This window comes from Miscanthus floridulus, chromosome 9 (assembly GCF_019320115.1).
Source record: "Miscanthus floridulus cultivar M001 chromosome 9, ASM1932011v1, whole genome shotgun sequence".
Lineage (NCBI taxonomy): Eukaryota > Viridiplantae > Streptophyta > Magnoliopsida > Poales > Poaceae > Miscanthus > Miscanthus floridulus.
In genome coordinates this window covers 103,106,165-103,119,246 of record NC_089588.1, presented here as the reverse complement: position 1 = coordinate 103,119,246, position 13,082 = coordinate 103,106,165, and the positions used below count along the sequence as shown (strand labels likewise).

Here is a 13,082-nt window from a genome sequence, read left to right as displayed (position 1 = left end):
TCCGATAATAGAGGTCGTCGTAGCATTCAAAAAAAATATCAGAAAGGAAGACGTTTTAGCTTCTAGCTCCTATACCAGAGTACAGCACTGGTCCATCCATCACCTCCTGTCATCCACTATACCAACAAAAAATGAAAAGAATCAGATGGTGTGGGAGGGGATTTTTTTTTAATTTTAACCCTTTTTTAATATAATTTTAAATCTAACACTGTCGTTTGTTTTTAAAAAACTAACACTTTTGGCCGCGCCTATTGCCCTGGCGCGGCCAAATGCCTGTGCCGCGCCATGCATGGTGGCGCGGCCAAATGCCTGTGCCGCACCATGCATGGTGGCGCGGCACAGGGCTGACGTGGCGTGGGCCGGCCTGGGGGGCCGCTGACGTGGAGGGTCTTGCCGCGCCACCGACCCTGGCGCGGCAGTGCCGCGCCCTGGTGCGTGTCGCGGCTGGACCAAACATACCGCAAGAGCAGCCACACCACCTGGCCGCTGCGCCAAGTAGAATCTAAACGCGTCGCGCCCGTATTTTGTTGAGTTTTTTTTTCACGGTCGAATAGAGAATTTGATAAGCCAATGATTAGTTTTTCGTCTTTCATAATACGGTTATGCACCTTTTTAACTAATCAATTACGGAAAATTGCCACCGGTATACAGATACGCCGGGACTGCCGGTTCCCGAACGCAGGGTACTTAATCTCGCCGGCAGTGCTGCCGCGACTCAAAGAAACGAATAAGAAGCAAGTTGACAAGCTGCCACATAATATATTCATTGTTTTGACATAAGTTTGACATAACATAACCAAATAACCCCGCAAGTTTTGGATGCCAATATTCGTTTGACCTAAACAAACTAAGACCCAGGAGTGTAAGGATCCCTCGGACGCCTCTGTCTCTTCGGATTTGTTGGCAACACATTGGGAGTGTAGCCAACATCGGTATGGTCGCGTCGACGGTGCGTACGGCTCGTACCCTGCAGGTATATGATACGCGCAATTACTTATAAATCTTTATGATCGTTAGTTCATGGAGCCTACGTATTGAAACAAACTATCTTTGTTACTCCTTGGGTGCCAAACGGGGCACCACCTAGCTGAGACATGCCGATCTCGTCCTGCAGCCATTCGTCCCATTGGCCGTGCTTCCGCGGAAGCCCGGGGGTTCGTCGTCGTCGTCGTCATCGTCCTCCTCCTCGTCCTCGGTTGCAGGGTCCTTCCCAGCGCTATGATGTGGTGGTGTACGCACCGCGGAAGTGGCACCCTGCGTCATCGGCTGAGAAGAGCTGGCTGGTGTCCTCAATGAGGCTGAAGACGTGCCACCCGACCGCGCGAGGAGTGGCGGTTCCTCATAAGGAGTGTCCATGTAGCTCAACTTCTGAGCTAGCTTCCTGCAGCTCTTCTTCACCTTCTGCATAAATAGACGTTAAAGTTAGTTCATTACCCAAACACATATACAATAAAGAAATATTTTCGAAATGGACAAGTTTATGTTTACCTCCACAAAAGCCGCGAGAACGCCTGGCCCCTGCCCTCTAGACTCGTGAAGCCAGAACGCTGCTTCGTTGGACAGCCTTGACAATTGTGTCGCCTAGGTACAGAAACACGGTTGGACAGTTTTAGTACACATACTTAATACCAAAAGGATAACAAATTGTACCATTCAAGTATCTTACCACGTATCTTTGAAGCGGGGCTCTCTGTAGCTGTGTGTCCTCTCTAGTAGTAACGTCGTACACATCTTCGATGACATCTTCCTCCGAGTCCTCGTCAATCGCCACATCAGTGTACGGGGGCTTGATATGTGTCCTCGTAGACCTGTGAAGCCACCGCATGTACTCGTCAAAGGTGTGCTGGTCGTGTGGAGGACCCTCAAGGACCACATGTGGTACCCTGGTCTGCCACAAATGGATGTACGAGCTGTGTGTCACGCGCCAATCCTTGGTTTTGTGCCTCTTTCTACGGTCAAACCTGCAACAAAACGATGTTAGTTGTACCAAACACACCTCTGAATTGTAGCATTATTATTAATCGATAACTTACCCGTGCAATTCTTGATTGGTGGAGTAAAGCAGTGGTGGGCACCATGTCATTCTTCCAAACTGTCTACAGACCCGGATGGGCAAGTGAATCTCGACCACATGGAAGAAAATAAGAGGGACGTCGCAGCGATACTCGTGTGACTCGTCCCTAGTGATAGGACTCAGATAGTCCTGGAGCTCCGGAGAATCCCAAGGACACCAAAACACCTGAAATTTCGTAATTGTGTTAGGTTGTGATATAGTGTACATCGAAGAAGACACTTCTACGATAGTATAGAGAGCGTAACCTGGTGCTGTGTCAGGACATCGAGACCATCCGTATACTCACTGTACTTGCGCCACGCATTCCCTCTAACTAACTATGCTTCCGTCCAGATATACAGAGCTGTAGGGAGTGTATCATGCTCGTTCTATTGCTGCATTGAATACGATAACGAATTAGCAACAAATAATCTCATCATATCTAACTGCCTGGAAGAATATAATGAACCGAAGTACTTACCGGTAAACCATTATTAAGGGGCCTCCCAACGGGCAATCGTTCCCAACACCAAACCTGGAGTAGGTAGGAGCAACCCCCAAGGTTCGCATGTCCTGAGGTGCGACGGCAGGCAATGCATAGCTGTCGATACGTCCATGCCAGGACTACGCTGCCCTAGCTGTACCCCGCTATGTTCTCCCACGACTGGCGAAGTATGTCAAGGAAGATCCAGCTGATGGTGTTGCCCGAGGCGTCTGGGAAGAGGAAAGCACCAAGAAAGTGCCAGAGCCACACTCGAGCGAACCTATCGATCTGTGCCTCCTCAGCTTGTGGGTCCAAGTACTCAAAGCGCTCTGTGATCTAGGACGACGAAACACCGGACCTTTTCCTGTAATTGATCAAAGAAAATGAGACCCGATGCCAGCTGTAAAGCAATGCAAGTATTAAATAGGCTTGAATTACTCACTTATTTTTCTTGGAAGCATCGTCGTCCGGTGGAAGAAAACCAGTAAACTGAGCCACCAGCTCCCTCCAGTGATCATTGTCAACTATCCCTGTCACTGGAAGTCCCCCCAACCGAAGGCCTAAAATAGCCTTCACGTCCTGCAACATCAAGGTGGTAGGTGGAACATGTGGGTCTCAGGCCTCCACCTGTTATAATAATAAAACGGCCGTTAGTTGCCTCCAATTTGTTACAAGAAAGTTTACGTACAAAAAATGCACTCACACCTGTCTACAGCTGCAGTAAGTAGTGCTGGGTCAAGGGGCGAAAGACCATGGTTGACAACACGGACAAGCTCGAGGAAGCCGGCACACCGTATGTACGGCATATAACGCTCGTCCCACTGATGCGCCCTGGTGTGAGTGCAGGGCCTCAAAGGAGGCAAGGACACCTCTGCGTCGTTGTCACTCAAGATGTGTACTCGGTGCTGGTCGTCGTACTCCACCTCCAGAATGGGGTACAACGGGTGCTGCGTGTGAGGGGCCATCCTGTTACAGATTGATAAACAAAGCGTTAGAGTATTCAAATTAACAAAATTCAAGTTAACATTAGTAAGTTCACAAACAAATTCACTAACCTAACTAGCCTAAATCTCTAAACCCAAAATCCTAACTTTACTAGATAATAAATACATAATCAATCCATATAAAACTTTGGTCCTAAAATTACAAGTAATTTCTCCGTCTCAAAATAAATACACATCTTGCTTCTCGAGTAGTCAAATATGTTTAAGTTTGATCAAAACTTAAAAAACGGTATCAATATTTCTATCTCCTAATAAGTTTATTACGAAAGTATACTTCATGCTTAATGTAATAGTACCTATTATGTATCATAAATATTAGTACGCTATTATATAAATTTGGTCAAAGACACTAATAGTCAATGAAAATAGCCTCGATGCCCCTACATGCTCCTAAAAATGCTAGCACTAGGATTGCGACGGCCGCTCGATGTCCCTACATCAACTCTTTTGCTTCTGCGATGGCCGATCGAGGATTGCGAGGGCACGTGGGGTACCGTAGGGATACAAAAAATACTAACTATACTAGATAATAATAAAAAAAAATATGAAATCGAGAGGTACCTTAGGAGCGGGCGGCCTTGACGCGCCAGCGTTCGTGGCGCGGTCGGCTAGGGCGCTGCGCGGCGGGAGTGGCTGGGCGCGGCGTGGGCGAGCGGCCGAGGCCGGGCCGTGCGGGCGCGGGTGGGGCGAGGCGAGGCCGGGCGGGCGCTGGCGGCGGCGGCGGCGTTCAGGTGGCGGGCAGGGCAGGGGTGCGTGCGGGCGGACGGGCTCGCACGCGGTGTATATCTGGTCCTGCCGCGCCAGGGTCGGTGGCGCGGCAAGACCCGCCATGTCAGCGGCCCCCAGGCCGGCCCACGCCACGTCAGCCCTGTGCCGCGCCACCATGCATGGCGCGGCACAGGCATTTGGCCGCGCCAGGGCAATAGGCGCGGCCAAATGTGTTAGTTTTAAAAAAAACCGACAGTGTTAGATTTAAAATTATATTCAAAAAAGGGTTAAAATTAAAAAAAAATCGTGGGAGGAGCCTCCCAGCCGAAGCGCTGCTCCCAAGCTGCATGCAGGAAGACGTTGGTCTCTGTGACGTCTTCCAATTCGGGATAGAGGGATTAAATTGCAACGAATTAAAACTAGAATTTTAGTATAAAATATATGTAATAAATGTCCCTTGAAAAAGGAATATTTTCTGGGGAAGGCAGAACAGGTTTGACCTCTGCTGCACCCTTGTATATAGAGATAGAACAAGCTTCACCAGTAATGTCATGATGCCAAAGCCCCAACCGTTGTCCCACAAAACAACTCCTAAATCAACCGATGGGCACTTAATTATTGGTACTGCAGGTTGGCGGCATACTCAAAGTGTTTCTGGTAGTGGTTGGGGGCCGGCGTTGTGCATCATGAACAGGGGCGAGAAGCAACAACAACTCGATCTGGAGGACATTCTGGTGAGTTTTGGCATGCAATCCCTTAGCTTGTAGCCTTCTGTCGTCACTGAAGGATGTTCTGATGCATGTAAACGCTTATGCGAAACACAGGGCACCATGAGCACTGCTGCTCCCCCTGCAGCCGTCCCCGCAGCCGCCGGTGAAGAAGTGGCTACTGCACCTGCATCATCGGAAGCAACAGCAGCTCCCTCGACGAGGAAGCATAGGAACCCGAGCCTGTACGCCAACGTACCTGCAGCTGAGATAATTGACTCGCTCCCCCTGGAGACGCGGCTCATGGTGCGCCGTCGGCAGTATGGAGGCTTCTGGCAAGCTGAGTTCCTACTCAAGGGCATGGCTGCCGCTGGCACATGCTTCGAGCCAGAAGCATCAGACATCTTCCTCGCCACCTTACCCAAGTCCGGCACCACCTGGCTCAAGGCCCTTGCCTTCGCGACGCTCAACCGTGCCACACACTCGCCGTCCGACGGCCAACACCCGCTCAACCACCGGAACCCGCACGACTGTGTCGGCTTCCTGGAGTTCATGATCATCCAGCAGCAGCAGCAGCACGACGATGCCGGTGCAAGGGGTTTGTATGAGGCCCTCCTTTCTTCTCCACGGCTGTTTGCAACACACCTTCCCTACTCCCAGCTTCCCCATGCCATCACGGAGGGTTCCCGGTGCCGGATCGTGTACGTATGCCGGGATCCCAAGGACGTGCTCATCTCCTACTGGAACTTCTACAAGAAGGTGGCAGCGACGGCAGCCGCCACTGCCGGTGGCGACGGCGACGGCCAGGACTCTGCAGGCGTGACCAAATTCGAGGAGGCTTTTGAGCTCTTCTGTGAGGGACGGTTCCCCGGAGGGCCACACTGGCTGCATGCCCTAGAATACTGGCACGCGAGCCAGAGGAGGCCGGACCAGGTGCTGTTCCTCAGGTACGAAGACATGCTGGGAGATCCGGTGGTGGGTAACCTCAAGAAGCTAGCAGCGTTCATGGTGTGTACCTTCTCTGAGGAGGACGAGGAGGATGGGGTGGTGGATCAGATCGTGGAGCTGTGCAGCTTGGAGAATCTCAAGAGCAAGGACGTCAACAAGAACGGGAGTACGCGGCTGGGCATCAAGAGTGAGTCATTCTTCAGGAAGGGGCAGATCGGCGACTGGAAAAACTACATGACCATGGACATGGCGGCGAGGCTGGATAAGATTGTTGAGGAGGCCACCCGAGGTTCTGGGCTCACCTTTGGGGACTCCTCACTCCTCGGTCGAGGTTAATTAAGAAGCGTTCTCACCATCATCTTAGATCGATGGCACTGTGTTCGATCTAGAGATTACTTTCCATCATCGAAAAATAAAGAATGTACAACTTGTGTTTGCATGGAATCATGGATCTAGTTCTGTATCGATCATTAGGTTTGGTGTTTTGCATCCATACGTCACGTATGGTCAGGAGGCACATGGGCTACTCTAGTCTGGTATGATAAGCGTGAACGTTGTGGTGTGTGCGGTTTGTTACAAGAAAAGATGGATCGCTTTACTTCTTCTATAAGAAAATTATGTTCTTATTAATTTCAGATATGTTGTGTACGGTTGTTACAAGAAAAGATGGATCGCTTTACTTCTTCTATAAGGAAATTATGTTCTTATTAATTTCAGATATGATCCTTGTTATAGAAGTATATATAGATCACTACTGGATTCAGGTTCTTTGCCGAGTGCCTGAGGCACTCGGCAAAGGCTATATTGCACTCGGCAAAGCCTTTGCCGAGTGCGGCACTCGGCAAAGCACACACGGCAAAAAATTGATCGGCAAAGCACTCTTTGCCGAGTGTATTTTATCGGGCACTCGACAAAGGCTTTGCCGAGTGCCCCGGAAACACTCGGCAAAGAAAAGCGACCGTCACGGCGCCGGTTCCGTTGACGGTCACTTTGCCGAGTGTCAACCCTGCCGGCACTCGGCAAAGATTTTTTTATTTTTTTTTTAAAACTTTCTTTGCCGAGTGCCAACACGTGAGGCACTCGGCAAAGAGCTTTTATTTTTTTTTTGAGAATTTTCTTTGCGAGTGTCAACCCTCCATGCACTCGGCAAAACTTTTTTTTTAAATTCTTTGCCGAGCGCCAACCCGGAAGGCACTCGGCAAAGAGCTTTTATTTTTTTTTTTTGAAAATTTTCTTTGCCGAGTGCCAAACCTCCAGGCACTCGGCAAAGATTTTTTATTTTTTTTAAAAAAATTATTTGCCGAGCGTCAACCCGGAAGGCACTCGGCAAAGAGCTTTTATTTTTTTTGGAAATTTTCGTTGCCGAGTGCCACCACTCGAGGCACTCGGCAAAGATTTTTTTTTAAAAAAACTCTTTGCCGAGTGCCAACACAGCAGGTACTCGGCAAAGTTTAAATTTTTTTTTAAAAAAATTTCTTTGCCGAGTATTATAGTCACAGCACTCGGCAAAGCTGGAAAATCTGTTTTCTAGTCGCCCATTTTGCCAGCTTTGCCGAGTGTTGTGACCATTGCGCTCGGCAAAGGGGTCCTTTGCCGAGTGCAACACTCGGCAAAGTGACCCAAAACGGCAAATTTTTTTTTTTGCGTTTCATCATGACAAATACATTCATACAAACATATATCACATATATATCTCATCCATCACATATATATCTCATCCATCACATATATATCTCATCCATCGCATATATATCTCATCCATCACATATATATCTCATCCATCCACACATCCATCCGCCCATAACACATCCATCACAATATGTAATAATAAGTGCTCAAGTCCATCCAAATAAGTTTACAAGTCCATCAAAGTCCACAAGTGCATCACAAGTCCATCACCAAGTGAACAACAAATGTAAAAAATACAACATGCACTCATCTCGGCCACTGCGACTGTGGTGAAGGCCCAGGTGCATCATTCGTAGGTGCATGAGGTGGATTATTCGAACCACCGTCAGATGGAGACTGCACAAAGGAGAAAAGATTGCATGTGAGACAAAATTATTTTGATAGCTAATCTAGGACGATAGAGGCCATACAAGCAAAGCACAAGTGAAAGTAAAAAACTTTGATACTCACAGGAGTAGCTGCAGCTGCAGGACGCGGAGGCGGAGGTGGAACCAACAGCCCAGGTGGCAGAGACAAGCCCATACGTTGCCCAAGCCCTTGTAGGAAATCCGTAATGTCCATCAGCCTCTGCGCCTGGGCCTGCCGCTCGGCCCGCTCGGCCTCCAACTGGGCCCCCAGCTCCTGACGTTCCTTCATTTCTTGTTCCAGCCGGGCCTGCAATATTTCACTCCAATGTTTCAGTAATGCAAAGCTAATTAAGGTGTGTAAAGATCAATGTATGACGAGTAAAACAGGAATAACCTCGAGTGCGTCGACCCGGTGCTGTGCAGCGGTCGGCCGTGTGCGAATGGCCGGCCTCTCGCTCGTGCTCCGTGCTCGGATCTGGGAGAGAGAGGGAGTAGAGGCCGTGTCGATGACGCCGTCGCCAAGCCAGAACTGTCCATGCTTCTTGCCTTGCCCCGCCCTCATGACGGCCTCTCCATCGAAGTCCTGGGTGCTCGGATCGTGGTCTGCCCCATGGAGCGACCTCGCCACCTCAGTGTACTCACTGATGCGGGAGTGGATGCTCGGGTTCGTGTATGCCTCGGGCGGGTCCTCCAGGTTGAAGGAGACGTCAGACGTCGCCTTACCCTTGTGGGCCATACACCATGCCTCGAAGTCCGAGCAAGCCTGGCCACTATGTGACGCCGACTGCGAGAAAGACAGCACGATGATTAGAAATCGGACAGAACTGAGCGTGACAATAGATAAATCAATTCGCGTACCCATGCTTGTTTGTATCCAGTGAGGTTGCGGCTGCCTTGATGGTGTGCTGGACCTTGCATCAGTAAACGACGGTCCCGGGCATCCCTGTGCATCTTGAGGTACTCCTCCGTGAACCACCTGTCCACCATCATCGCCCAGCACTCGGGATACGCTTGGCACCACCAGGGAATCACCTACACGTCATCAAGTATTGGACATATAAGAAGATCAAATTAAACCAACTTAATCTCAAATCGAATCAATGTTGATGTTCTTCATTTACCTCAAGGTACTGCTCCCGGGTCAGCTGCATCTCTCTTGCGTCTTTCTTGGTTTTCCTCTCTCCAAGCTTCGACCCGTAGTAGGTTACGATGGCCTGGATGCGCGCCTCGTGATGCATGTCGGTGACGAGTTTTTTACAGGCTTTGGTAGTCGCCTGCTCCGCCCTGGCCTCAAATCCCTCCTCGCATCTGTAATAAGTCTGCATACAAAAGCGATGTATCGATTCATTATTTCAAGAAAAGTCTAATGAATGCGACGTATTGAGCAATGTTGTGCAAGGGAGACTTACCCAAAACTCTGCCTTCACCAGCGCCGCCTTGTTGGGGTACTCCACATCAGAGGCGACGACGTAGTGGTCAAACGAGTAGGCCGGCTCCGTCTTCGATGCGTACGTGACAATGTCGGGGAAGTGCTGCCTGCACAGAAGACCCAGGATGCCGTTGACTAGCCGTGCGCTACCACCCGACACAACCACCCAGTTCCTGCACAAGTAATTAAGAAAAATTATTAGTTTTTTCATCATATCATATGAAGTAGTGCTGATAACATATACAGTTACTTACTTTTGTCCTTCGGGGCAAATCAGTGGGCATTGGTGACGAAGCGGAACCTGTGGGAGGCTCGCGGGACCTCGCAAGTAGACACTCGAAGAGGAGTTGGAGGAAGCGGAACCCGTGCCTGCCGCCTCCCCCCCCCCTCCTCCTCCTCCTCCACCTCCTCCTCCTCCTCCTCCTCCTCCTCCGTCTGCCGAACCAACTCCTCGTCTGACTCGTCCACGGGCGCCACCTCCTCCTGTGGCTGGCGGTCCTCCTCACGTGGCGTGGGAGGAGACAGCCTCCTCCTGCGGCTAGCGGTCCTCCTCCTCCTGTTCAATCCCTCTGCCGCCCCCTCCGCCCCCTCCTGCGACCGGCGTTGTCTTTGGTAAATCGAGTTCACAGACCTATGACGGTCGCCCGCCATCTTTGTTCAATCACCTGCAATAAAAAAGAAAAACAAGACGTAATTAGAAATAAGTGCAAAAATAAACAAAACATAATTACAAAAAATATAGTATTACATGTATTAGAAATATATGCAAAAATGACCAAAACATAATTACAAAAAACATAGTATTACATGTATTAGAAATAATCTTCATGATTGAAATTAGCTGGATCATAGGTCTCGTCATCACTATCAACATTGTCCAACTCATCAACACTATCCGAAGGAGGAATTTGTCTTCATTGTCATTGCCGAAATGTAATCGCTCAAGCATTTGTATGTCCTTCAGATTTCGCACCTCGTCTCCAGCGTCCTCGTCATCATCCCTTTCATTATCTACTTCCATTCCTATCTCTTCGGTTAAGTCTATGTCAAACCTCCCTTGTAGCCCCTCTTCTTGATAGAACTCTCCATCATATGTGTTTGGGTTGAAGTTATAATCTTCATCGTTTGGGACAGGTAGTTTACCGTGTGGCGATACATTGTGCACAATAGACCAACCCTTAAGATGCTCGGCGTCTTTGCACGCGTATGACGTATAATAAACCTGGACGGCCTGTTGAGCCACAATGTAGACATCTTTTCCTGGATAGACGGAATCCTATCGAATCTCGACTAGCCCAAGCTTAGGGGTCCGTCTCGTTACACCAGGATGAAACCAGTGGCATTTGAATATGATAGGAGTAAGAGGTTTGGAACCATAAAATGATAGTTCGTAGATTTCTTTAATTCTTCCATAATAGTCGAGTCCATCAGTGCCGGGCGTAACAACTCTGCTGTTTGTGGTTTGTCGATTGGGCCGACTCTGCTCGTAGCTTGCTGTGTGAAAACGATATCCATTCACATCATAACCGGTAAATGACTTGACCCTAACGGCACAGCCATTTGCAACCTGTCTTAACTCATCACTTATAGGCGCATCAGTTTGGGCTTTCTGTTTGAACCAACAAATGAAATCGGGGCTCCCTAGTCCCGCACCCCGTGAAAGAAGGGTATCATTTTCTTGCGGTGTAGGTTGCCTTGATCCATGCCAGGATTGACGAAGAAATTCCCTGTACCAACGAGAAACAAGGGGGTTGGACGACGAAACAAGGACATACGGCGAAATAAACAAGTTCGTTTAGAACTTACCGAATGAACGGTTGCACCTCGACAAGGTTGGTCAACACATATAGCATGATACTGCGCCACTCTTCATTTTTCAATTGCTTAATGGTCGATGCACTTGCGCTTCCAAGTTGCCCTTGGAAAAGGCTGAGGTTCGATTCATTTTCGCCAGCATTGTAACGAGGGGGTGGATTATGAACGTTAGGAAGTTTCTCAGTGTAGTATTTCTCTATGAAGTTCGACACCTCCTCTAGAATGTATGCCTCTGCAATGGAAGCCTCAATTCTGGCTTTATTTCTACATTTTTTGCGAAGAGTCTTCAGACATCTCTTGATTGGATAGCACCAACGGTTCTGCACGGGCCCCCCGATCCGTGCCTCATACGGGAGGTGCACAATCAAATGCTGCATCGACAAGAAGCAGGCGGGTGGAAAGATCTTGTCTAACTTATAGAGCAACACGGGTGCCGCTTTTTCCAAGTCATCAATGACGGTCCGAGAGAGCTCCTTAGCACAAAGCTAGCGGAATAAGTAGCTCAACTCTGCCAGCACTTGCCAGACATGCTCCGGGACATAGCCTCGAACCATCGCCGGAAGAAGCCGCTCAATCCATATGTGGTAGTCATGACTCTTCATCCCGTTGACTCGCAGAGTGCCTAAGTTAACTCCCCTCTTTAGATTCGCTGCATACCCATCAGGGAACATTAGCTTCTTGATCCATTCAAGTACTTCCCTCCTTTGGTCCTTTTTCAAGACGAAATTAGCCTTAGGCCTTCTCCAGGTCTTGCCACGACTAGGAGGTTGCATCTCTTGATTTGGTCTATCGCACAACGTTGCCAGGTCTACTCTAGCCTTTGGGTTGTCCTTAGACTTTTCAGTGTCCATGAGTGTTGCCCAAAGTGCCTCGGCGACATTCTTTTCAGTGTGCATTACATCAATGTTATGTGGTAGAAGAAGGTCATCGAAATAGGGGAGCCTCGTCATGCCCGAGATATGAGTCCACATATGCTGCTCACCATATCCCACAAAACCACCTTCTTCATTGGGCACGAGAGCACCTATCTGAGCATGAACCTCGGCACCATTCATCATCCGCGGTGCAGGGTTTGTCACTTTGACGCCTTTCGTAAAGTTCTTGATATCTTGTCTGAATGGATGGTCAAGAGGTAGGAATTGACGATGTCTATCAAACGACGAATACTTGCCACCCTTCTGCAACCAAATAAACCTCACACCTTCCTTGCATATTGGGCATGGGAACTTCCCGTGAACACACCAAGCGCAGAATATCCCATACGCCAGGAAGTCATGCAGGGAGTAGTGGTACCAAACGTGCATTTTGAAGGTTGTCTTTGTAGCTCGATCGTATGTCCATACCCCTTCGTCCCAAGCACGGACCAATTCATCAAATACGGGCTCCATGAACACACCCATATTACTCCCTGGGTGTCCAGGAATTATCAACGACAAGAATACGTTATGTCGTTGAAAGGAGACACGGGGGGGAGATTAAGGGGGGTAACAAAGACGGGCCAACATGTGTATGGGGCAGCCATCATTCCATAAGGATTGAACCCATCTGTTGCCAACGTGACACGTACATTACGAGCCTCATCTGCTTTGTCACGATGTTTGTCATTAAAGCGGATCCAAGCTTCACCATCGGATGGATGTACCATCCTGTCAGGATTGTACCGTTTGCCATTTTTGTGCCATGTCATCTGTTTCACGGATTCCTCGGTCATGTATAGCCGTTGGATCCTCGGTAGGAACGGAAGGTACCGTAGGATTTTCATGGGGATCGTAAGTTGCCTCTTCTGGCCATCATCAGAGTCTACCTCTAGGTACCTGGAGGATTTACACTTTGGACAGAACTTTGCATGCTCGTGTTCTTTCCTAAATAGGAGACACCCTTTCGGACAAGCATGTATC

At 49.0% G+C, this 13,082-nt stretch overlaps 1 protein-coding gene and 3 long non-coding RNA genes across 4 annotated transcripts; 1 reads left to right on the top strand and 3 right to left on the bottom strand.

Moving 5' to 3' along the window:
• Positions 1 to 1,303: 1,303 nt before the first annotated feature.
• On the bottom strand, positions 1,304 to 1,769 carry LOC136484359 (uncharacterized). Its single transcript, XR_010765920.1, has 3 exons — positions 1,667 to 1,769; positions 1,489 to 1,581; positions 1,304 to 1,401 (listed from the first exon to the last, which is right to left on the bottom strand). It is a non-coding gene; the product is annotated as an uncharacterized lncRNA (long non-coding RNA).
• A 3,116-nt stretch (positions 1,770 to 4,885) lies between these two features.
• On the top strand, positions 4,886 to 6,485 carry LOC136482498 (cytosolic sulfotransferase 5-like). Its single transcript, XM_066479709.1, has 2 exons — positions 4,886 to 4,983; positions 5,074 to 6,485. The coding sequence occupies exons 1-2, from the start codon at positions 4,936 to 4,938 to the stop codon at positions 6,238 to 6,240; spliced, it is 1,215 nt and encodes a 404-aa protein (XP_066335806.1). The 5' UTR covers positions 4,886 to 4,935; the 3' UTR covers positions 6,241 to 6,485.
• Positions 6,486 to 7,735: 1,250 nt separating this feature from the next.
• LOC136482618 (uncharacterized) lies at positions 7,736 to 8,441 on the bottom strand. Its single transcript, XR_010765138.1, has 3 exons — positions 8,335 to 8,441; positions 8,044 to 8,247; positions 7,736 to 7,929 (listed from the first exon to the last, which is right to left on the bottom strand). It is a non-coding gene; the product is annotated as an uncharacterized lncRNA (long non-coding RNA).
• Positions 8,442 to 8,838: 397 nt separating this feature from the next.
• Positions 8,839 to 9,367, bottom strand: LOC136483193 (uncharacterized). The gene is made up of 3 exons (XR_010765343.1): positions 9,350 to 9,367; positions 9,062 to 9,259; positions 8,839 to 8,972 (listed from the first exon to the last, which is right to left on the bottom strand). It is a non-coding gene; the product is annotated as an uncharacterized lncRNA (long non-coding RNA).
• Between the last annotated feature and the right edge of the window lie 3,715 nt (positions 9,368 to 13,082).